Source organism: Phocoena sinus, chromosome 1 (assembly GCF_008692025.1).
Source record: "Phocoena sinus isolate mPhoSin1 chromosome 1, mPhoSin1.pri, whole genome shotgun sequence".
NCBI lineage: Eukaryota > Metazoa > Chordata > Mammalia > Artiodactyla > Phocoenidae > Phocoena > Phocoena sinus.
Window position 1 is genome coordinate 170704776 of NC_045763.1, and position 26515 is coordinate 170731290.

Here is a 26515-nt window from a genome sequence, read left to right on the forward strand (position 1 = left end):
GGCAGACAGGGGGACCCTGATGGGATCGGGGTCATTACCTTGGAGTTTGTCTCTGCCACTTACAGGTTGGTATGTTCCAAGACAATTTAAATAACCTCTCAGAATATTTATTGCAGAATCTAGAAAACTAACATTGTGAATCTCACAAATAGGCAAAAGGACTAAATGAGATTATGTGTGAACAAGGATCTTGGAAGCTTTAAGGTGATATGTTTGTGCTAGAAATGAATGAAATGAAACGTTAGGACTATTAAATGTATCAATTCCATTAAGCTCCTTTTATGGGTTCTCAGATGAGGTTTCCTTTGCGAAGTCATACTGATAAGTATTGCTAATAATCTAAGGCCTTTTGAATACGGTGAAGAAAAAATTTTAAGTTAAATTAGGCTATTTGAAGGAAAATGTTCAGAATTATATATAAACAGGCATGACACAAAACAAAGCAAAATGGGGTGTGTGTGTGTGTGTGTGTGTGTGTGTGTGTGTGTGTGTGTGTTGTTCATTTTTTGGATAAGTATACAGTTTTTGGAATTAGGGACCAATTTTTGTTTATTTATTAGCATTTGATAACTCTCAAAGATCTCCAAAGTAGAGGGTGAGGACTCTGGGAAGTTTTATTCTTTCATCAGAAGTTTACCACAGGCCTCTTTACACAGGCCAGTTGTCAGCTACAGAATGTAAATAAATTATATAATGTTCCAAGTGATACCTTTACAATTAGTAAATCTATCTACATTTTCAAACGATACAATTCTTGTTCTATTATCAGGCAAGAAAGAATGCTATGAAAATTAAGAACTTTAAGCAAAGAATTATTTTAAAAGTTGGCTTTGATATTTTTCAATTTTCAGTTACGTGAATACCAAACTCTTTGGGGTATAAAACACCGTATACATGAAATTAATATTTTGCCAGTTAGAGCATTTTTGCCTGTAAGGATTAACACTTTATCGGTTTGGTATTATTTTTCTGTCATTCAGCCTAGCCTGGGCCTACCTTACATTCTTTTCCCATCCAGGATAAGCATGCTTTGTAGCAGAAAGAGTTGTAGTCTCTGGATACAGAGGTCCTGGGGCCATAGTCTGGTTCTGAAACTCACTGGCTGGGTTTTCTTGGCTAAGTTAATGTCTGCGCTTCATTTCCCTCTTTTCATTTCTTCGTAAAATGGAATCATCATAATATCTACTCATATATATATACTATTCATATTAAATTAGGTAATCACACAATAAAAGAATGCTGTTGTTATTTCGATCTCACTGAACTTTTTTGCAGTTGACCAAAATAATATATGGAAGCACACAGCTCAGTGCTTGAGACATAGTAGGTGCTGGACAAACGTTTTCCATTTTTCTTTAACATAAACTCCATATTAAACCTACATCAAACCCTGTATTAAATAGTAATACCGCCTTATATTTGCATACTTCTTTATAATTTACAGAATGAGTTTAATACACAGGTAACTGTCCTATGGGGAAGACTGAAATAGAAATGTCCTTTATAAGTAAGGAAACTATAGAGAGGTTAAGTAACTTTCCCAAGGACAAACACCTAGTAAGGAACAGAGCTGACTTGGAAACTTAGGAACCTTCTAACCAATTGTCTACCCAGCCTGCACGGCTATTTGCAGTGAGATCCTTGAAGAGGGAAAGTTGCGGGGAACCCAGCCTTCAACTCAAGGGGAGTAGAGATCCCTGGGTCTCACACAGTGTCCGGAACAGAGCAGGTACTGGATAAATATGTCTTAAATAAATGAAAGAAGGGAAAGCAAAATTGAAAAAAAGATGGGACAGTTCAGGGAGTTGTATCTTTAATAGACACACCTCTAAATGATAACTGGTTATAAAAGGAAACTTCAGGCCCTGTGCCAAGTCCTCTGATGGCTCAGCCAACGATTTCTTGAGGAACTTTAGATTCTCTTTTTGACCCTAGCTAAGTAGGCTGCAAGCTCTGGTAATAGAGCAGAAACTTTTGCTAATATGGAACCCCATTTAAAACCTGCTCAGAAAATGACAGAAAACTATACTTGCCTGATCTCACCTGGAGAGTGAAACAAACAGGTACCGGAGAAAACCTAGTCAGATGACATCATGAAGGCTGATGTCGCTGCAGTGGCAGTAGGCCAGCAGCATTGCTAGAAGAACAGATGGAAGATGGGACACATTTGTAGCCAAAAAGAGACTACTCGTAGGTAACACAGCATGCATTGCCAGGAATAAAGATGGTGAGAGGTAGGAGTAACCTCTATACGTCCTGTGTGTGTGCATTTCTTAAACTCGGTTTTTTAAAAATTGTTGCAGGTATTTTGAAAGTCTTCGACTAAAATTTATGGATTCCTGGCATTGTTGGACCTTTGCTTCCAGGAGTATGTTGAGAGGGGTATGTGTGTGTGTGTGTGTGTGTGTGTGTGTGTGTGTGTGTGCATACCCAAGTGTTCAGGACCAGACTCAGATGAGATCAAAGATTTGATTCAAACATCCGAGGAGTTACTCTATGAATATAGTACTGTTGATGTTTACTTTCTAAGGAAGGGATGTGGGCTTGCATTTCTCTGGTGTGAAAATGTTTTGTTTAGTGCCTAGTGCAGTGCTAACAACAATGTGATAAATGCTTGCCGAATATAGTATAAATAAGTCAATTGATTTGATGCCCTGAAGTTTGGTATTCTTTATTGTATTGCCATTTGTTCAGACACAAAGTAAAAGAGACTCTAGCAGACAGTGCATTTCTTACTCCCTCATGGTTCCTTCTCCACCCAAGATTGATCTCTCTTCTTTTTTTTTTGGAACCCCCAAGATTGATCTCTTTAACTTTGTTCCCTTCAAGCACTTAACCCTTTCGAGCCTTCCTATCAGCACCTTGGATAAAAGGAGGGATGCAGCAAATAAATGAACAGAACCACACTCCACGTGGCACCATATTCAGAGCCATTGCAAGTAAAGGCAGGGCTGGTACCTAATGGTAGTAAATAGAACGGTTAATAGCACAGGTTAAGAGTCCCATGAACAGGGTTAGAATTGTTTTTGCCGCTTAGCTCATACGGAAGGTGCAGGAAGTTATGCAGCCTCAGTTTCGATAAAATTGGCATATTATGAAGATTATTGTGAGCTTCAGATGAGCTAAATTACGTCAGTTGTTGAGCATGCTCCTAGCACGTCATAAACCTGTGATACTTAGCAACTTTGATGGTGATGACAATGCCGGTACCCACAGTAATGATGATGGCGGTGACAGTGAAGACGATAAAGGTGGTTAAAGCTCTTTGTGGCGATCAGCTTCCTAGGCAAACAATGAAAAGGAATCATGCTAAGATCTGTTTCTAGTTTGTGTTTCTGGGTCTAAGACTTCTTTCAAATATACTCTTAGTTTTGGGAAAACTTAAACCAGCTCTCCAACTTAAATTACCCTGAAGACCAATAACTGTATATTTTTAATATGAGGGATTTACTGAACTCTATGCCATAGCCAAAAAAATGGTTGTAATACTTATGAGATATTTATTCCAGGGTTCTCTTCGTGATACCAAGAGTCACTTTGAGGATGGTGTTTTGTTTTATTTCAGCCACCTTGGCACTCTCTCTTAAAACTAATAGCAGATGAATAGATTGTTCCTGTGTTGGAACTTTTGTTCTCTGCCCAACAACTTTTCTCATACTTGGCAAAATTTGCCAAAGGGATAAACTTTCATTGTATGCTACTGGTGCACAGTCATGTCTTGGTGGGGTTTTATTTTTATTTTTATTTATTTATTTAATTTTTGTCTGCGTGCGGGCTCTCTCTAGTTGCGGCGAGCGGAGGCTACTCTTCGTTGCAGTGTGTGGGCTTCTCATTGCGGTGGCTCCTCTTGTTGCGGAGCACGGGCTCTAGGCATGTGGGCTTCAGTAGTTGTGGCACGTGGGCTCAGTAGTTGTGGCGCACGGGCTTAGTTGCTCCGCAGCATGTGGGATCTTCCCGGACCAGGGCTCGAACCCGTGTCCCCTGCATTGGCAGGCAGATTCTTAACCACTGTGCCACCAGGGAAGGGGTTGATGCGGTTTTAAAGCACACCTTTCCTGCAAAGCCTTGTTGTACAGCTAGCAGCCTTATTCCTTTGGACTCTAATGACTCTCATGGTAAGCTTGTGACTTTGGCAAAAGGAGAAATTCACTCCATTCAGCAAATATACTGGAGGCTCCACACCTTGTTGGAGTTAAGAATTCATAACTGGAGCAAAGTTGAAAGACACTACTCTTCTCATTCAACACTACATGCTGCATTTACCACGAAAGGTAGAATCCTTTTTTTTGAGAGAAAAATTTTCCCAAACTATAATTTTGAGGTTTTGTTTTGTTTTGTTTTGTTTTCTGGGAGAGTCCAACACCAGAGGGCGATGTGAATACAACATTTTAACTAGTTTTTAAATACAGTTTATTTTTGGTGTGTAAACAAAATACGCATATTTTGTGTTCCTAACCATTAACGTTTCTTCTTAAGAATTTTTTCTAGCAACTGAAATTTTATTCACTCTGTCCATTTCCCCACTTTTGCATTTTTCAAAGAACTGAAAGATTACGAAGTCATTCATTCATTTAACTGATATTTATTGAGTACCTACTATATGCAAGATATCATATTAAGGTTTGGAGGGAGTTAGTGCAGGAATGGATAAAGGCTCATTAGAAAAATATTTGTTGGTCAACTTCTGCATACAAGGCACTCTGATAGGTACTATTGGGGCTATTAAGATGAGCCAGGCAGCTCCTGTCCTCAAGGAGCTTCCAGTCTGTTGAAGAACTGTGATTCTATCTATGCTTCTCTTCTGTCTTTAAAGAGACACGTACCCTGAATCCTTCCTCCTCCAACTATCTTTTAAGGCTTAGCTCAGAAAACCTGCTACCTTCTCTCCTCTCTCGCAAGGAGAATTGGCCATGGCCTTTCCTAAGGCTCTAACCCTACTTTGGAAAGACGTAGCACATCTATGAAGAGCATTGCAGAGGGGTGGTGGGAAGAGCTGGGGCAAAACTCCTGGAAATAGGGGCTTCCCTGGTGGCGCAGTGGTTAAGAATCCGCCTACCAATGCAGGGGACATGGGTTTGTGCCCTGGTCCGGGAAGATCCCACGTGCTGTGGAGCAAGTAAGCCCATGTGCTACAACTACTGGGCCCACGTGCCACAACTACTGAGCCCGTGTGCCACAACTACTGAAGCACGTGCGCCTGGAGCCTGTGCTCCGCAACAAGAGAAGCCACCGCAATGAGAAGCCCATGCACCGCAACGAAGAGTAGCCCCCGCTCGCTGCAACTGGAGAAAGCCCGCGTGCAGCAACGAAGACCCAACACAGCCAAAAATAAATAAGTTTTTAGAAAAGAAAAGAAAAAAAAAAACAACTCCTGGAAATAGGAGTGCGTTCCGTATGTCCGGGTTAATCCGGGATTGTCATCCCTAGGTTTCTAGAAGCAGAAATGTGAGAAATAAGCTAGGAAAGAGGATTTAGGTCAGATTGTGAACAGACTTGAATCTCAGGTTACAGAAATCTTGGTTTTGTTGTGTAGCCATGGATAACATGGGGTGCAGTGCTTGGGAACAGCATGAGTTGGATTAGAAAGATGTAGAAAAATGGAGGGAGGGAGATCAGTTAAACCACTAGTTAGGAGATTCAGGCAGAAAGCTTTGAGAACACAGAGATGATTTAAGGTTGGAATCAACAGGTCTTACAAACATACAAATTTATTCCAAGCACTCATATGCAAAATCGTGGTATTTTTTTGATGACTAAAAGGGTTGTATAAATTACTGTCTCTCGTAACAGTAACAATTCAAAGCTCAAAGGGCAGGTGCCCTGTTACGCTTGTGTTTATTCATTTATTCCATAGACAGCTGTTAAACATCTATTCTCTGCCAGGCCCTGAACTGTGTTCCAAGCATTTTGGAGATGATTAAGACAGGGTGCCTGCCTTCAAGGAGCTCACAGTTTAACGGGAGAGATACACTTATGTACAAACAGATATGAAAACACAAAAGGATGGCACAATAAGAGATGCCTCCAGGGAGGAGGTGATCTTTCTGAGTTTCCAGGTGAAAAAAGATGTGTAGGTGTGTTGGGCCAGGGCTGTGGGCATCCACGTGTGTAGTGACATAGGATGGTGACCAGATATAAAGAAATAATTATATATTACACTGACCCCAAAGAGCATTCAGTTCTCTAGTAACAGCTTCTCTGTGTGGACAGTGTTCTGTTTTTATGTTCCATGTGATTCTGTTATGTGGGACAGCCTTCCCATAGGGGGACAGGATTGTGAGAGAAGGCACAGGCTAGAAACTGTGATAACTCAGTGCCAGTTATATTGCAGAATCCATTTTTTATACGATTCAAATATTTTTCAACTGAAAATTAACACTTTAAATTCTGACCAATGAAACAGTTACATTCAGAAGGTGGAAAAACTAAAGAATGTCAATCTATATTAAATCCCATATTGATAAGTGTGACATGGTAAGTTCAAAACCACTCCAATAAATGTCAAGTTTAATACGGAACACCTCTGCCTGCAAATAAGCTCTAGGAGTGAAGAAAATAGTTACAAATAAAAATTTGAACCCTTTAAGTTCTCAATCATTTTTTAGTTACTCAGCTGGGTATGTAGAAAGGTGTGTGGAAAGCATTATTTTTCTACAAAAATCTAAGGCAGGGTTACTATTTCTTTCTTCTTTTTTTTAAAAATGTTAAGCACGTTCCTTTGCAGGGCTTAGAAATCTCTCTAGTCCAAAATTGAACAAAAAAGCCCTCCCCTTCTGCTTTTTTCTGTCAGGCTGATGAAGCTGTATAGAAATGTAAATGTAATATAAGGATGTATGTAGTAAGCTAGCGTTGCTCTCTTTCTTAACCCAAGCTCCCTTGTTAAGAAAATTCTCTGATTTTGCTGTGTGTGTACATCTCATGTGAGGGCATTTAATTAGCTACAAGTTACAACAAAGACTTTTGAAAGGAAAATATATCTGTGGTGCAGATGCTTTTATTTTCATTTGGCGAACAGCTACGTTTTTAACTCCCTTATCAAGAGCTGCATGAACGGCCCAGACTAAATTGGGAACATTGCCACGCTGTTTGACAAATAGATTTTTTGTAAACTGATTTAGTCTTTTCATTGTTTGCATTTCATTATATAGCAGGCTTCATGTCACAATATCAGTATTCATTCAAAATAGAGAATTTAGAGATAGGACTATAGCCAGATAAAAAATATTGCACAGGTCAGGCCTATTAAACATAGAATAATATAGCAAGTCAGTGATCCAAAGGGTGTTCTTCAGCCGGGAAGGGGCTAACATTCCCGAGGTCAGGAGTCAGTGAAGACTTAAGATGTGGCCACATTTACAAGACAATCTACAGGGAAAAATAGTGAAGGATGAAGACAGCTGGCTGGATAGAGTGCCGAAAAGAGACAGGTTTGTTATTTGCATTCTCCTAAGGGGCCAGAAGTGGGAACTTTAAGTGCAGCTGTGTCTTCATCTGTTCTGAAACACTTGCTCATCTGAGCTTGGGACTCCATGGCCCAGATAGAAACTGACTTTGAAAAGAGGTTGCTTTTTCATTTTTCTTCGAAATCCTTTCTTTTGAACTGGGGGGGCCTCAAACTTGAACATGCATTAAAATCGCCTGGAAGATTTGATAAGACACAGATTGCTGGCCCCCCCCCCCCCCCCTCCGCTCCTCGCCGTCGCTCAGGGTTTCTCCAGTTGGGGTCTGAAATTGTCATGATCAGTTTCCAAGTAACAGGGATGCTTCACTTTGAGAACCACCTGTATAGATCACATATGCCAGTCCCTAGAGAATCAAGAATTAGCATCTCAAAGCACCTACTATTTAAATCCACTGGGCAAGGGCCCTGGGCAGCTCTGCTCCTCAACCTCAAGTAGAAAGTCCAAAAGATCACCGAAGGCACTTTATGTACAGGAAGCTTCTTTGCTAAAAGAAAATTATTAAAAATTTAACTTAGGGACTTCCCTGGAGGTCCAGTGGTTAAGCCTTCGCCTTCTAATGCAGCGGGTGCGGGTTCAATCCCTGGTCAGGGAGCTAAGATCCCACATGCCTCATGGCCAAAAAACCAAAAAAAACATAAAACAGAAGCAATATTGTAACAAAATTCAATAAAGACTTTAAAAATGGTCCGCATCCAAAAAAGTCTTAAACATTTTAATTTAATAATTAAAAATTATTTTAAAAACTAAAGCCATAATTTTACGACATCTTATTCTTGCCCTTTTAGGAATTCCTTCATGTTTCACACAGCCAGGCAGCTTTTTAGTTTGGTTTAATGAGTCTTTGGAGATCACCTTTTGTGCACTTGTCCTAAGAAGCTGGGATTATTTATAAAGATGAATAGGACACAAGTTTTATTCTCAAGAAGCTTATAGTCATGGGAAAATCAGGCAAATAGAAGGAAAAAGTCAACAGCATTTGGTTACTGGAGGTGTTAGAAGAATGGTGGGGTCTCTGTCCCATAAGAAGCTTCCTCTGATCTCCCCAGGGAGAACTAAGTATTAAGGATAAGTAGGATTTTGCTAAACAGAAGGACTGGGGAAAAGCAGAGAGAAGTGAGATATGGGGCTATATGTTCAGGAATCTGCCAGGAGTTTGAAAGTTCTAGAACTTTTTCCTTATAAGGGAGCTGTTTTTTTACCTCTCAGCTCTGGCATCTGGTATCTCTGTTTACTGCTGTGCCCCCCACTCATTCTACTTTTTTTCTCCCACATTAAATTCCATTTGGCCGTTATCATCTGTGAGAAAAATCATCCACATTTGCTGTGAAACCATTCAAACGATGCCTAAGAATTTAAGGAAGAAAATGAAGAATAAATTTTATTGTTTATGATCCCACATTAATATTTTAAGCGTTTCACATCTGTTTTTATTCTGAAGCACTGTGTTAAGGTAGACTTTTAAATGATACTGAGCACCTCAGTGACAGAACACGTGGTTCACTGTTTTCTCCTAGATGCTTGGCGGTATTGTACTCATTTTAGTTAAATTGCATAAACGGATGGATCTGTGAAAATTTAGCTCCTCGGCATTACGTCACACAAAATTCGAGGCCCGCAAATGCTTTTCAGTGTACCCTAAGCCACTTTCCCATTGCTTAATGGCACCTCTTTTTTCTCTCTTTCTCAATCTTGCTTGCAGTTTGGAATCACCAGTGGACCTCTTCCCCAAAATAGCACTGTGTGGATCTCAGAGATTCTGACTCAGGGAATTTGGGTGAGACTCAAGTTTCTATAGTTGTCAACCCCCCAGGTGATTTTAGTGTGGATCCAGATTCTCTCCTTCTATGATTATCCTTGGGCTTTGGGATATTAGCATGGTCTCAACAACAAAAAAGGTGATTCCTCTTCGGCAGGACCAGCTGAAGGTCTAGAAGTCACTTGCATTTAGTGACTTGACATGTAACATAGGCCACTGAGATGTCTGTAGGTTAGAAATCGTGTGTACGGGGTGTATGTAAGAATAATCTTTTCTTACATGTGCGTAGTTTACAGTGGCCTTGGATTTACATGATCTCGTCTGTGTTTACAATCACCATGTGAAGTAAGCAGGGCAGGTATTTTTTATCTTCTCTCCCCTCTTGTTAATTGTTCTTGCAGGTGATAACGCTAAGACGAAATAATTCAGGTGCTTGTCAATAAGCTGAGGAACCAGGACTGCACCTGAGCCATCCCATAGGCAACTGGATGCTTTCACTTACATTTCCTTTATATGGTTCAATAATGGTAAAATAATGATTCCAGGTCCTGTGCTAAGCAACTTACCAGTGGTTCTCCAGTCTCAACTTTGGCAGCATATTGAATTCACCAGGAGATTTAAAAACTCCTGATGCCAAAGATTATAAGTTGGTTGGCTGAAGTGTAGCCTGAGGAATCAAGAGCTTTCAAACCACTGATATATATAGACCCTTCCTCTCTGAGTCACCATATTGTTCTCTCACAGTTTTTTTTTTGGCGGTACGCGGGCCCCTCACTGCTGTGGCCTCTCCCGTTGCGGAGCACATGCTCCGGACACGCAGGCTCAGCGGCCATGGCTCACGGGCCCAGCCGCTCCGCGGCATGCGGGATCTTCCCGGACCGGGGCACGGAACCCGCGTCCCCTGCCTCGTCAGGCGGACTCTCAACCACTGCGCCACCAGGGAAGCCCGTGTTCTCTCACCATTTTAAGGTTTTTACTGCAGATCTTGCAGCGTAAACTGCCGAGTAAAAAAAGTTTACCTACACTAACTGAAAAGAGAACGGAATTTAGAGTATTCTGAAAGCTCGAGAGCCGCGGTCGTGTCTGGGCATTAGCCTTAGTAGTCAGCAGCGGTGTATTTATTTGCTTATTTTGGCTTTGTTTTGTGTGACTTTATTCATTAGGCTCAGTGCACCCGATAGGGATCCTCTAGCCCAGTGGCCCTCACGTTTAGGTACCAGAATCACTTTGAGGTTTCGTTACAACATGGATTTCTCAGGTCCAGTCCCCCTGCACCAGATCTCCAGTTCAGTAGGTCCAGGGCGGGGCCTGAGAATTTGCATTTCTAGCCAGCTTGCAGTTGATGCAGATTCTGCTAGTCCGGGCTCCACACTTTGAGAACCACTGCACTAATCCAATGCCGTTATTGACGGAAGCCCGATGAGATGAAAGGCCAGCCCCAAGGTCACAGATGATGGAGAAGAACACTTGCTCCTCAAGTGTTCTTTCCACAATGTCTCACATCTCTGGGCAAGATGGGGGAACTTCAGAGATCTTATTCTTACTCCTCCCCTAAAATTCAGCTTGACTTTAACTTGAGGGATAAACACTGGTGTTAAAATTCTCTTCAGCGCTTTAGAAGCATCAGATTTTGGATGGATTATACAGTCTAGAAAGGTGACTCATTAATACAGCAGGACCTGCCCCTTGGGAATTTTTCTTCCTGTTGTCTTTCTCAAGAAGACATGAGTACAGTGGCGCAGAGAATCAAGCTCTTCGGTAAATAATTCACTTATCTGAGACCACTCAGTATCACCTAAGGTTGTAGATTTATTTATCAATATGATTGTAAGGATTCAAAACTTGTACACAGTTGTTCTAGAAGCTTTCTCATGGATGGCAAAGGTGAGGAGAAGGCAGGGTTTTGCCACCACTGTGCAATCCTTTCTTAAGTAGAAAGTGAATACTAAAGAATACCGTCAACCTTTTCTTTTTATCTACTGGGTGGGGTGAGGGGGCTGGAATTCAGCAATAACAATACTCCTTCCCTCATAAGTCAAAATACAGTTTCATTTAATGAGTAGTTCATTGTGGAAGAATAAATATATAAGCCCCATTAAAATAGTGGCAGGATTTCTTTAGAGAAACATTGAAACTCATTTACAAAAAAAAAGAAAAAAATCAATCAGCATGAATGTGACAGTTTTTGCCCAAATCAGCTATCTCTTGGGAGAATATTTATTGAGGCCTTAAATGTCCAGATTACAGTACTAGACAGAGCCCAGATGATTAAAGCCCATCAAGAAAATTACTAAATGGGAAGCATAGAGACATAGGACAACCTACCTTGATACAAGCCAGTTAGACCCGTTAGTGCAAAGCATTGTGGGACACAGAGAAGAGAGCCATTGATTCTGCCTGGGGACCCCTGAAGGAGGCTTAGAGAGGAAGAGGCATCTCAGGTAGCCTCAGAGGACTGGAAGGGTGTTCTGTCTACCCTGTGGATGGTTTTGCTAAACACCGTAGCTGACCAAATGAGAGCCAGAATTAAAGGAAAGGAACACTTTCTTTGCAATACTAGAGAGTTTATTTATAAATATGTAACTTTCTCCCCCAGTAAAAGTACAGGAATTAAGTCTGGTGAAAAATAAACAGAATGTTTACATTTACATTCTGTACATCTCAAAATATTGATTGGGATTGAATAATTGAATTGGACTAACTGCTCAATCGATGGAAATGAGGCCAATGGTGGGGCTGAACTGGAAAGCTCTAACCACAGAAAGAGCCCATTAAAGCTAATATTGTCTCATTTAATCATCTTTGCTAATAGAGAAAACAAAATGTGGCCATGTTTCCTTCCAAGATCTTCTTAGCAATAATGTACGCAGGCCCAGGAGCACCTGGCAGTATGCAATGCAGTCCCCTTCTACAGAATTCTCGAAAGATTTGAGAGATAAAATAGAATAATTCAGAAGAGAATGCTGATGTTTATAACGCTATTACATTATATAGGTTGATCACAGTTCTTTCTTTACTAATGAGGAAATCTTGGAAACATTCCAGGCAAATAAGGTGATTTTTAAACTTCATTTAAATCTTTACAAATTGTTGTTGCTTCTTTTTAAATGAAGAATCGTTTTGCTCCTTCTTAGGTCTCTTTTCCCTGGCTTAGATATTCTAGAATTAGACTATGGTTGCATTACTGTGAAACTTGAGGTAGAGAAACTAATCAATGAGGAGGTAGACCAAAGCTTTCTGAGTGAAACCAGTTGACAGAGAAGGGAAAATGAGACTTCAGTTTTCCTTTTTGCACTTTAAATTCTCACCAGCATTATATGTGTTTATCCCAGGAAACTTCCACAGGGCAGTACGGATCAGGCATCCAAAAGGTGTGTTTCCTCAATGAGAAAGGAAGAATAAGGTGTATCATTGGTGGAAGCAAGTTTTTCCACTTTCCTAAAACAAAACTATTTGTTGGTGGACAAAAATGCATACTAGTGAATGATTTTCCATACTTCCTGCGTGTCTTTTTTAAGAGGATGCATCAAGATTTATGGGAAACAGATTAGGAGCACAAGAGATGTAGAAGTTAAAAAACAAGAAATTCAGGTCCTGACTTTGCAGCCTCACAACCAAATGTCTTTGGGCAATCAAATAAATTCTTCAGACCTCAGTTTTGTCATCTATAAAATGGGGATAATAATAATAGAGTTTCTCCCTGCTTCACAGTGTTGCTGTGAGGAACAAAAGATGCTTGTGTGAAACAGCTTTTATTAATGTTAAATTATAGCAAAAATATTAGCTATTCTACCTATTATATTAGAAGATTTTCTCAACAGCTAAACTTTTCTACCTGGCTGTATTTTAAAGCTGTGAAGATTGAAAAACCTTCTTCCTTTGTTAAATGTTACTTCTTTATTTGGTGTTCCAACTTATCGAAGGGCGAATTAATCTGTTTCTTTTCTCACTAATGAAAATCGTCTTTGATTTATTTAGTTTTCTAATTCGAGTGGTAACTGAACTCCAGAAAAAAACGGTGTCTTTAATTATGTTACTTGCTTTTCTGTAACACAAAGTTTGATTGGATAAAGCTTGTGTTACAAATAGCTGTGCACTTAGGGACAAACTACAGGTGAGATAAGAGCCCCCGGGGTTTTAATGTGAGTATTGTCCTCATGTCCGCCTCCCTGTCACCATTCCTGTTATTATCATCTACTAGCAGATGAGAAAGCAATTCTTTGTCTCACTCTCTTTTGCATCGAGAGTGTGGTTTGCTAGAAGATTCTTTTTGGGTGTCTCTGATAGGATGCAAAGTTGTATGTTCTCATCTATGTCTTCCTCTTGGAATGAAACCACCAAACAGAACACACAGGACTTGGTTAAAGAATTATGGGCAGCAAAGAGAGGTAGAACGTGGCCTAGAGGCAAGACCTTTGCCTTTTTCTGCTGATGAATTAATTCCCTTCTTCCTCTCCCGTAAGAAGAGAAATCCTTGCTGGAAGTATTCAGTGTTCTGTGCTGCTCCAGCATAAGACCACATAGAAATAGAAGATATGTGGCCCTTCATGGGACCCTTGTCCACATTTAACCAACCAAGGAAACCCTGGAATCCTTAATATCGAAAATTGTATCTTGCATACAAGGGCCAGTTTTGAATGCTTTTATAAAAGAAGTATTTGTTTTCAGGACATATCTGGGATATCATGATTTTTAAATGCATTTCTGTCAGGTTAAATAAGAAAATGTTTCCATGTTACCCTGGTAAGGGGCACAGGTTTAGGTACTAATATGGCAGCTTTATTTGTTTGCTTTTGTTTTGATAATAAATATTGTTTTTCACTGTCCAGTACTTAGTCAATATGAATCTCTGGAAAACAGAAAAATAGAAAGATGAGAAAGAAAGTGATCATTCCAAGTTGCCCCTTCTTAACTCTTCGAAGAATAAGTGGTGAGGAAATGCTAGAATACGTTGGTAGAGCAGGCTGTGACCTCTCATCCTGTCTTCCCTTTTGTCTTTTTCTACCTCCCTCTTCTCCATTTACTGTTTTAAAATCTTTTTCTACCTCCCTTTTGTCTTTTTCTACCTCCCTCTTCTCCATTTACTGTTTTAAAATCACTTTATCTTTTTAAATTTCCCTACGTTACTCTAATAATCCAACTGGATTACAGAAAAGCAAGAAGTACAGAAAAGAAGTACAGAAAAGCATTCCTCAGCATGCATCTTTGCCCACCAATCTTTCCATTTGGCAGCCTCTCTTAAACTGAATAATAATAAACTGACTAATAACATTTGTCACCAGTTTATTCATTCATTCGCTCATCCAAAACATATTCTTTGTGTTCCTATAACATTGACAGGAATGTTTACCGAGTTCCATTACTGGCCCTGGGGACACCACCAAAGCTGGTACAGTTCCACTAATGAGAGTTAGGTAGGGGTTAGAGTGGGAAAAGGAGTGGCCGTTTAATAAAAACTGGATCCCTAAAAGAAATGATAGTCAAATTTTCTCTAAAAGGACACCTAATTACCTGGGGAGAAGAAAGAGAATTTCTCTCTACTAATTCGTCCCCACTTCTTTTCTTAATATGTGACTCTTTTTTATCTTTCTAAGCTTTTGGAGAAAGTAGAGGACAATTTGGACATACACTTGGGTATTTGTCTCTTGGGATCAGATGTCCCTTGGCTCTTACTTGGGACCTTTGACCTTAGAGGGCTCCGATCTCAGCCAGAGTTCTATGCACTGGTATATAGTCAACAATTGTGAGAGTTACATTAGTAGCTTGTTACTATGTTAGCACTGGAAAGGGGAGAAAATGGAATCTTTTCTAATAGGAGCTTTTCTACTACCTGGGTATGTAACCTGGGTTAAGGCTCTTACCCACTCTGAGCCTTATTTTCCCCACCTGTAAGGTAATCGGGTTGAACTTGAAATCCCTACTGTCTCCCCGCCCCCACCTGTAATTCCCTGTGGCCCAGACCTTCAGTTCTGCTGTAGATTAGTGGCCATTCAATGTAACAAGAGCAAAGCCTTGTGAAGAAATTGAGTCCTTGGGGTATCTGATCAAAGGAACTCCTGGGTGAATGAGCTTGTACCAGGGATAGTAATAAAATCAACAGCTGTTATTGATGGGCCCACTAGGGTGAAGGGTTGTGGAAGAAGTGTCTTAAAGAGAAAAGGAGGAGCAATTTCTCTCTCCCCTTCTTGCTGGTAAACAATGTACAACTGAATGCTTTGGCGAGTCGGCAGAATTACTTAACTTTTCAAGTCTGTCTTCCTCATGTTCAGGCCCAAAACGTGATGGTAGCTTTAAGGGGGCAACCTTAGTTTTTCCCACTCATTACATGAAAACAGTAATATGAGGCAGTATTATAGCAAGCAGTTCATATCATTTTATGGCAAAAGTTACTGATAGTGTCACTGGAGGAATATTTGCATTTCTTTTCTATATTAAGTACCTTGAACTAGTCAAAGATGAAGGCCAAATGAATTGTCAATGTCAGTCTCTTCTATCTCTTTTTTCATTTAGTGAGATTTAAAAATAATATGGTTAACATTTATGGGGGGCTTCCTGTGTGTAGGATGACAGTAAAATGAATGCTCTAAACTGAGCCCTTCTTTTTTGATAGAAATTTATTTATTGATTTATTTATTGGCTGGATGCTGGGTATTTCTTTATAATTTTTATTTTTTATTGGAGTATAATTAAATAACAATGTTGTGTTAGTTTCAGGTATACAGCAAAGTGATTCAGTTATACATATACATGTACCTATTCTTTTTCAAATTCTTTTCTCATTTAGGTTGTTACAGAATATTGAGCATTGTTCCCTGCACTTTTGAAAGTGTAAGGAGTGAGTACTGTAAATTTTTAAGCTAGGAAAACTGGCCCAAGCCGGAATGTCCTTGGCCCACTGAGTCATTTGGTCCCCCCAACTAGGACTGGATACTGTGCTAAATTGGTTTAACTCATTTAATCCCCATAATGATTTTACAAGGTGCTATTATTGTTCCTCCCATTCAGTAGCTGAAGAAACTGAGACTTAGGTGGGTGATGTGACTCTTAAGTCCAAAGCCTTATCCCTCATAGTTGGAATCTGAAGCCAAGGCATGACTCCAGAGTAGTTCATTACCACCTGGCCAGAGGCTTTCCACAGTCACCTGTCTTCTGCCAGGCATGACAAACACACACAGTCCTAATTCATTCGCATTTGCTGGGGGAAGCAGATTTTGATCAAATGTATTCATTTATGAAAAGGAACCTCAGAAGTGTGTCAGAGAGTTCTAAGATCCAAATAAAGCATAATCACCTCTTTAAGCCTCTTTATATGGACACCAGATGCTGAATATCTCACTTTAGAAAAAAAAGCTGGTCCTTGGAAAATATGGACAAAAAGGTCCATGGAAGCAAATAAGAAAAGAGAAGTTTCAAACAGTGTTGTTCAAATACATCAGGAAAAAAATACTTTTGCGCTTTTTTGATGTGTCATGGATATATCCATTTTTTAGCTTCAAATATACATTGAATGGAGTGATTAAGATGGATAATTTGATCATTTTACCAGTATCAAAGCAAGTATTGCTTACTCTGAAATCTGTCATATTTGTTCCACTTCTGCTCCTGTTCTCTCTCCATCCCTCCCCCGCCTTCCTCTCAGAGTTAAGCTACCCTTTATTTTGGACAACAGGATCACACACATGATTGAGTCAACAATTTATGGCTTTTAAAAATAGGGATTTCATCCTCTCTTAGGTTTATTGTTTATCGTAATCATCTTTCAAGTGAAAAGGCTAATTTACTCTTTCTATAGGAATATTTTAAGCTTGATTATCATAATATTACAGCTGCCTGAAAAGGTCTAAAACGGGACATTGACCTTGAATGTTTTCTGCATTTAGCTCATGGTGCTTAACATTCAGGAAAGAATATAACTGCAACTCATTTATTTACGTGTAATCTCAAAACGTTAACTATTGCTCTGGAAGTACATGCCATGCAGATTATAGGAAGCTTGTAGGATACGAAAAAACGCAGTTGGTATTTTATCAGGGTAAGTATGTTGGAAATACAACGTAACTAGAGTCAGTTTTCCCGTTGGAGCTACTGTAGTTTATACTTTAATTTTTACTGACATTTTACCATGTATATGATTAGCTTGACAAAATGAAAATGAAGTAATCCTGAATTAATTAAACAGAAACCGAATTGCCTCTTTAGTTTCTCTGTCTTCCTTTGATTCCCCCTGCCCCCACCACCACCACACTTTCACAAACACACTGGGAAAAGAGTTTGGTGTATTATGGAGGTGAGGTAATTGCTCCCCAGAGAATGGGCTTTTTTTACATAGACTCAGTAATTTGGGAATGGGATGGATTTATAGGACAAGATGTTTGTCAAAAGGAAAGGTTTTTATTAGTGTTTCTGTGGAAGTGATCACTTTCAGTAGAAATGATTGCTTCTTGCCAATCGAGACAATAATTTAAATATCAAAGTCTGTGCCCTAGAAATGAAAGGCAACAGAAAATGAGGTTTGATGAATTGATAGAGGTTTGGTGGTGATATAAAGTAGTCATACTGACTTCGAAAGATGTCTTTATGTTCCCAGTGGGAAGGTATCTTCTGAAGCAGGTTTATAGCATAAAAAGAAAAATCCCAAAGCACAGATGAGGAAACTAGCGACACAGAGGCACACAGCTCATGAAGGGGCAGAGGGGAACCTGGGGTCCTTCAGGGTTCTTTTTCCAGGGATGTTCCTTGTGGGTTTTCTTTTGGAGTTAGAGATAGTAGTTTGTAAAAGTCTATTATACTACACATGATATATCACAGGCAGCAGGGAAGATGGTTCCAAAAGTTAAATAGCTTTTCAAAGGTTTTATGGTCTTGAAAAGATACGCAAAAGTAGATTACAAGGCAATTTGAAAATCTAGATTCGTGATGCCTTGTTTAGTTTGCAATATTTAACAAATGGCAAATGTGCAATATAAAATCAAGATTTGCTGCAGAAATAGTGTGGCAGCTATAAACATTTTCATACAGATGAGTCCTGTTAATTTTCAGAGAAGGAAGATGGGGACTAAAAATAGCTATTAGCATGCAGTGATAGCAGGACTAAGCATTCTCATCACCTTCTAGCAGCATAAGAATTCACTGTTAGAATGTTTTAGGAAATGATTCCGGACTCAAATACAGTAAAATGTCTGGTATGGACAACAGGAATTTACCTTTTGTTTGCACTTGAGTTTTGTTTGTTGCCATTTCATTCTTTCAGAAAATGGAAATGAAGGCTATTTTCTGCTTGGTGTCTGTGCTTTCATTGGGGCCTGAGAATGAAGTTGTTTGGATATTAAGCTGCATTGTTTAAAGAAGAAGAGATTGAAACTATGCGTGTGGACCCTGGGTCTGATGCCTAATAGACTGATATTAACTAATTTGTGAATATTCTTTGTGGAACACTCATAGGGATCCTTTTATCTGGTTCCATTTATCCTGCTTTGGGTAGACTCCTTGTGGTAAGATTGTGAAGTGTATAGACTGGTGGGCAAAAGTGTTTATTCTAGGCTGTTTATCTGTTCACTTGTTTCGCTTTTTTTAAAATTTTCCCCAAATCCTTTGTAGTTGAGATTCTTAAAGGCTTATGCTCAATATTGCACATGGTGTGTTTATTTCCTGTGATTATCCACTCTTTCCTCCTTCAAGGTGAAAAAGCTCTGTGACTAGGGAAGATTCTTGAGATGACTATGCTGTGTGTTTATAAAATATTCTGGAAGCTGTCTCACAAGTTTAGTGCAGTCGATATTAGTTTAAATTGGTTAAACTGGATTCAAGACAGTAGGTGTAATCTTAGGTCCTTGACTTGTAGAGGTGACACATTGATCCTGAGGGAAAATAAACCAGCTCTACAAACCTAGTGCACCTCTGGTCATTCAGAAAGCTAGTTCAATGGACACTGCACCTTGCATAGATGAAATACGGTTAGCGAAAGGTCTGTGGGGACCACACTGTGTATGTTTGTACATGGATCTCTGTGAGCACAGAAAAAAGACTTACACATGAATATGAGTCTAAATATGCTTAAAAGTAGATACCAACACAGTCAGATGGTTCACGATGGGTCAAATAAGTACCCTACGAGAAGTAAGAAAATTCTGGGAAATAAAAGATAACTCTCATGAAACGTGGTGACTCCACGTCCATCTGTAAATAACTGACTACAAATCTTGTCTTTAAAAGGCCATTTCAAAGGCGTAATAAGCAGGTTCTGTCACAGGACGATAACGCAAAGAAACTGAATAGAGTACAGTATTCTGCACAGGTACAAGGTCTGAATGTGCTGAGTACATTAAGATCCATTGATTACACTAAATAATTTTTATTTTTTTAATGTCCCTGGACAAAATAAGAATGAAACTTTTATTTGCTGTATCTTTTTTAAAAAATGTATGCAACTGGATTTATTAATTACCCTGAGAATTTTAGTTTATTCACAAATCAAGGTAGGAATCTTTGAACCAAAGATGTTTTTCTGTCTTTGTGAAGCAATATTTCCCTACTTCTTTTATTGTATTTTAGAAAAATCATGTTTCTTTTTCAAATGCCTTTTTATTTATTTTTTTAAAATTATAAAATGATTACATGTCTCATTTTCAATTGAATAGACAAATCTCTTTTTTCCTTCCGAGGTGTCTGCAGAATGCTTGGATTTTCTACATCTCAAAGCTCTTTTAATTCACTGCTCACAACCAAATTTACATCTTAATTGCTGAGTTCACATTTAACAATATAGACAGCATAATGCTACTGGTAATTAAGCTTTTACTACCTGCTTTTGTATAGTATTCTTAGGCACAGTTTTTGCTGTGTGAGTTCTCCACTAGAAACTTGTATGCATTTAGACCACAAATAAAAGGCATCAGGCCCATATCTTAGATATGGCTAAATACATGGCAGGGAAATCGCTTTCTTCTGTTGGGGGGACCAAGTCATATCTGGCATTTTTATATTCTGAATGTTAATGCGGCTGTTCTAGTTTAGTGTTTTGTTTTTTAAAGGCCTAGAACATTTGAGAGGCTGAAAGACGGAGTTGAATTCTGATCAAGTAAATTTAACACAGACTGGATATCTCAACTAATTTATTTTGATCTCAAAGATTATACTATTTATATCATATAGGACTAATATACAGTAGAGCTGAATTATATCAAAATTTCGGGTCATAAGGTAGCAGTTATCTCTTTGCCATAAATAGCTAGTAGCTATTCCATTGTACATTTGCTAGTATAAAAAATCCTGTATTTAAAAATAGGACTTAAGAAAATTCTTTGTTATATGGAAAGTAAAAACAGGCTTATACACTGTTGGAGAAAGAAGACCCTTCTCTTATATTCTCTTTTCTTTAAAAAGCACTTCTGTTTGAAACTAGTCCTTATAATGACCAGACTGTGTGATAATTTACAAAATGTTTCTGGGTTAATTTTTTAAAGCATTCAGCGTGTGTTATATGTTATAATTATATAAACTGCATTTTATTTGAAAGATGACGTTTGGGGTAAAAATCATATATACTTGTATATGTCTCCCAGTTTGGAAGCTTACATTGAAATAAGTATATGATTAAGAACACTTTTAGTGCACCAGTTAGTAATGCTCTCCCTACAAAAAAAAAAAAAGAAAAAAGAAAAAAGCAGTCTTTATTTTGTCAAAGTGCATTGAGACGGTTTCAATGTACTACTTACCCTACGGCCCTCAGGGTCCCACCCCTGAAACTGGAGCAGCGAATTTGTTCTGCAGTTGTTAACCTTTGTTTTGAAAAGCTATGCATTGTATATCTATAGGTAGAGAGACAGAAGCAGGTAAAGCAATGTTTACACATAGAATTTACATAGGCATTCTCGCAAACTGCATTGAGGCACGCTTTCCTCTTCTGTAGTTGTGTGAAACTGCATTCCACCTCAGAGATGACGATCCCACTTCACATGCCCGAACAATTTAGAAAGCATGTCTTGGATTTTTTTTTTTTTTTTTTAATGCCCAGTAGAGATCAGGGAAACAGGCAACGACATGATGACGGATCAATGAGAAAGTACAGCACTAAATAAGAAGGAGCCCCCTCCCGTGGAATAAAACAGACTACGGCAGGACAAACTTCATTCTCTACCTTCCGCAGAATCCTTTCCCAAATTAACTGAGAGTCTGCGTGAGTTCTTCTGTGCAAGGCAAAAGAGATCTTAGGTGAGAAACCCAAGACACATCCCTCCAGTGCTTAGAGGGTTAAATTAGGTTTCTTTTCTTGCTTCCCGGGGCGGGGGGGGGGTGGTGAGGGAGGGAGTAAAAAGGATAAGAAAAAAAAAAAAAAAAAGAAAAAGAAAGAAAGAAAAGGCAGAGCCCAGTATCTACGGGCAGCGTTTCGGTCTCCGGTCCTCGCTCTCTTTTTCTCTCCCGTTCCGTCGCCAGCCCCTTCGCGTCTCTGCACCCTCAGTACCTGCCTGCTTCCGCGGCGCCTCTCAGCCTCCAGTCGCCTCCGTCCTGATTGGGCGGAGACCCCCCCAATCGGCTGCGCGCCTGGGCCGGTGGGACTGCATATGTTAAGCTCTACTTCATATTAATAAGCTCCAATCGGGGCTTTAAGTCCTTGATTAGGAGAGTGTGAGAGCTCTGGTCCCAACTGGCTGTGCCTATAGGCTTGTCACCAGGAGAACATTTGTGTTAATTGCGCTCTGCTCTGTCAAGGAAACTTTGATTTATAGCGGGGGTGCGCAAATAATGGTTGCCGGTCGCACATGGATTCGGTAGAACTTTGCCTTCCTGAATCTTTTTCCCTGCACTACGAGGAAGAGTAGGTACCTTTTTCTTTCCTTTTTAAAACTCGTCCTGGGGGTGAGAGTGTGGGGTGAACGGAATGGATCTTGGCGCACGGATTCAGGTAATGCCCTGGGTATGTCGTGCGCACGAGCGCTTGTTTGTGTCTGTCTTGTGCCTTTTGTGTTGAGGGTGATCTCCTAATTCAGTAAGTCGAGAATTGTTCTCTGACTACAGTGTTACCTTTGAGGCAAAGCTCAGTGACTGTCAGTAAAACAGCTGGGTGACAGTCACTTCTTATTCAGGTGCTAAGAATAGGCACTTGGCACAAATGCTTAGTGAACTGTTAAAATGCATCTTTTACTAGGACCCATTTTCCCAAGGAAGAATGTTTTAAAATACAGGATTCAAAATGATTTATACTATTGAGTGCCTCTTATGTATTTGCAGTTTGACAGATATTTTCAGCTCCCTGTCATTTCTTACCACGCAGAGTTAGAGGCAAAATTGCACATTTACTAATTCTCCTTCAGAGAACAATTTAAAAACTAGCCCTGTGCAGTCCGGGGCTAGAATAATGTTATTTGCATGGTTAGCATTAAGTCAGCACTTAACTGACAAATCAGTCCATTAAGTAACATGAGATTTTAACACATTATAAATATTTAAGGGGAGGGAAAAAAAACTAAAGAAGAAACAGTAGTGACTTTCTAAGTTTCCCCTTGAATAGACAATGCTGAGATTGTGGATTTGTTTCATGTATCGTGTCCAGAAAATGCAGAAAAGTACTTTTGTCCTTAGATGCAGTTTAATTGTTATTTATTAATATCTTTATGCACATGGAAATATACATATTTGGATCGCCCAAGGTGGGGGACATGTGAGTAGGGGGTAAAAGGAGTAAATTAGGCATTCTTGTGTAAATGAGTGGGTCATAAACTTAATTTCAACCCACCGTTGAAATATTAGTTTATCACAGGAGCTGTCACTGGTTCCTGTTTCTGTTGAGTCAGTTGTATGGCTTTGCTTTCCCATTACAGTAATACCAACTGTTATAATTCTGAAAAGAGTGCTCTTGGCAAACGTTTCTCTCTACAGATTGTGAAGAAAATATAAAACTCTCCAGAGCAGAAGGTCGTGCATTATAGGTAGATGTCCACTAGCGGTCCTTAGTGACTGCATATTGCCTTGGTTTGTAATTAAGCAAGAGATGAAAAGTGACTTGCAGTCTCAGTGGCTCCTCGTGTGTGTGAGTGTGAGTGTGTGCGCGCGTGTGTATGCATGCTTGCACACATACACACTCACACAAGGGATATTAGCCAAGGGATGGATTTAGGAAGAACTGAAAGGTTGGAAGGCAGTGCTTGCGTCAGTAGTAAACACTCCAAGGAAGAAACAACCCTAAATTGTGTGAAAATATAAATGAAAAATAAACAAAGGTAGGACTGCCCACTCAAGTGAAGTTTGAAGGTGAGCGCACCGGAGGCTGTCCCACTGGAGAATTTCATGTGTCTTCATGTCAGGAAGAATGCATTATCCAAGCTCACCCAATTCTGAACTTTCTCTCATAAATAAATAAACAAAACAAACTTTAACCCCCCACCCCCACCCCCAGGCTTCTTTGTAGTTTCCTTGAATTTAACTTCTTATAGCTAATTTGAATAATTAGTTTAGATAAGCCTCTTAAAGCAGACACATTTAAATGAAATCAGGACACATGTCCTTTTGGCTTTGGCGCAAGATTCAAACTAGCTTTCTTTTTGGCTCAATTAAAAGTCATCTTTAAAAAATACAGATTTATTGTTTGCATGCAGTTCTGATGGTTACGTGGTTCACCGGACAGACAGAAAGATCTAATGCTTAGTAATGCATCTGCCTCTCTGTCTCAATTAATAAACCACAGAATTTATACATGCTATTAATATTCATAGTAAAGTGTGCTGGGTTAAACCCCATCACGTGTGAGTATACATGGAAATGAGACCAGAGTTATGCAATTTCAGAGGAGAATATTGGACAATTTCTGCTTTGGAAGCTGTTAAAAAGATTCATGCAATTTATTGGCCACCATTAGGAGAGCCTAAAATGTTAACCTATAACTATGTATTTTTTTATTTTAGAAAATGTGCCAGCACATTAAAGAGCATAATACTTGAAAGCTTGTTTCACATTTAATAGCAGTAATAACTGATAGCATAAATAGATGAAAATAATATATCTGCTCATTTTGACATATGTGTCAGTCTAATCATTCTAAATGAGTGTGCTCATCACATGATTCCCTTTCAACCTCTGATTAAAATGTAACATTGACTACAGGATTATAGAGCGGACTTAATTTTACTGACTGTTTTAACAGTTGTCACAGCTGCTGGAAGAAGGAAAGGCAATTGAAACACTCCAAAACAGGCAAGGCGAGGAGGGAACAGTTCAGTAAATTTCAGCCTGATCAAGGGAAGACAGACATCCAAAATTAAACAGATTTGTGTTTTAAGATTCCTGTTTGGAGCTATGCAAGTTTTATTTTGTAAGGTTTCCTCTTTCTTTTTCAGGGTTTTGCTTCTTTTCTCTGCCTCATCTCTCCCTGTTGAAAGCTAAAAGTAAATTGAAATACAACTATCCAAAAGTAATACTATAATGTCAAAAAATACATGGGATAAAAATAGGCAGGAAGGAAAAATGTATGCAATGACAGCAACAACAAAAAGCCTAAACCAGTGGATGCAATTTTTTTAAAAAGATGGGAGCTTGCCTAAGTCACTTGAGATGTGATTTTATTTGAGAACTATGGACAGAGTCTTTAAGTTTATTTTTCTAAGAAGGAATCCTTAAAGTCCAGACTTGGAGCTCATATTACTTTTCCTTCCTGTTTCTTCTCTGTACATCTGTTGAAAACACCTGCAGCCTTAAAGGTAGGGGTTTTCGGATGATTTCTTTGTGAATTGCTGGAAGTGACAACCAGCTGCACTTAGGGGTGAGTGTTCCTAAGCTGTAGAGTCTCGTAACCTTGCCCATCACATCACTAAAGTGAACAGATTAATTCTATTTCTCTAAAAATTAAATAACTACTGTACATATCCCAAACTATGTATAGGCGAAATAGCCAGACAGTGTGGATTATGTAACATATGATTTTTCTCCTTCGAGTAAGCAAAAAGTGTTCTGAGTTAATGGAATCAATGTTGGATGGGAGTGGTGAGTAAGTGCTGAGCACCCCATGCTGAATTCACTAGCCCTTTGTGTCAGTGTATTTATGTATTACCCTGTACAGATTGGGTGGTAAGTTTAGAAAGCCTCCTTTTACAGAAAGGGCTGGAAAACAGCTTCCCATTTCCTGGTCAGAGGCAAGGGTGATGGCGTTGGCTGGTTCTTATAGCGATGGGTTTCTCATCTTCATGTGTTTATGGCACTGCTGCTTTATTTACTGAGCCTAGTGTGTTGCAGCGGTAATTAACCCATGTTATTAGCAAAGCCCTTGTGAATATCCATTAATTCTCTTGCATGGATGATCATTTTTCCAGTGTTTTCCCCCCAATAGGGTATCACTGTTCTTTTTTCTTTTTTTTAAATTCTAAATTGATGGCCTTTGATATATTTATTTGATTTAATCTGACCTGGGATGTATATTGGCCATCTTATAAAGAATGGTATTGTAATTCAGCTTTAAGAAATGCTAACAGAAGCCAGAGAAAAGATTTTTTGCTGTTCTTTTCAAGGCAAAGAAGAAAATAAAGGTTTAAAAAAAGAAAATAATGCAGGGAATTAGTTTTAACTTCAAATTTTCCAGATCTTAGAATTTATGTTATTTTGTGCCTTTGAAGTCTTTTAATCAGATTTCTACTGAGTTAAGAATACTTTAGGCATTTTTGTAAAATATGGAGCCAGCAGAAAAATACTTGTGCTTCTTGTGCTGAAAAAAGATAAGGACCATCTCATTAGCTGGGGCCATACTTTTGCAATTAATTTTAGGTCCGTGGTGCTATTCATCAAAGGGGGCAGGTAACTTCTCTATGAGTCTGTTTAACAATATTTTCACAATACCTCACTCTTGCAAGAACTGCAGACAAAGAAGAGGACGTTCTTTGGGAAGGTAGGCATAATGCCGAACCTCAAGTCTGTATCACTTGTGAAAAATTCCTCAACATTTGTTTTAGCCTAGTGACTAAACAAAGTATTTCTTTGTTTGACTTCTAAAGTGCTCTTCAGCACTCAATGTTTTGCTTATATTATTTCATAAAATAAATTAAAATCTGTGCTTATGGTCGATACTTTGTCATACAAGTGGAAATTCATAGCCGTGATTTCTATGACACCAATTAATATCAAATAAACTTTTGAGAATCACCTATCAAGCATTTTGAAATAAGAGGACAGCATCTCACTAGAACTTTAAAGTCATTGCAGCAGATAAGCTATGCTCTGAATTTTGCTTCATAGCAAATTCATGGAAGAAAGAAACAATACAGTGTTGATCTGGTATAAGTGCATATGAGCTCCGGCCCTAGTCAGCTCTCTGGAG

At 39.1% G+C, this 26515-nt stretch overlaps 1 protein-coding gene across 7 annotated transcripts in view; it reads left to right on the forward strand.

Moving 5' to 3' along the window:
* Positions 1 to 26515, forward strand: part of ESRRG (estrogen related receptor gamma) — a 643230-nt gene that overhangs the window by 403872 nt on the left and 212843 nt on the right. The window contains exon 1 of one of the 7 annotated variants that reach the window (XM_032604474.1): positions 21848 to 22033. The exons of the other annotated variants lie outside the window; for them this stretch is intronic. Within the exon in view, the coding sequence (XP_032460365.1) occupies positions 21978 to 22033 (56 nt within the window). The 5' untranslated portion in view covers positions 21848 to 21977. Of the gene's footprint in view, positions 1 to 21847; positions 22034 to 26515 lie in introns of those variants that run through there. 7 annotated transcript variants of the gene reach the window in all.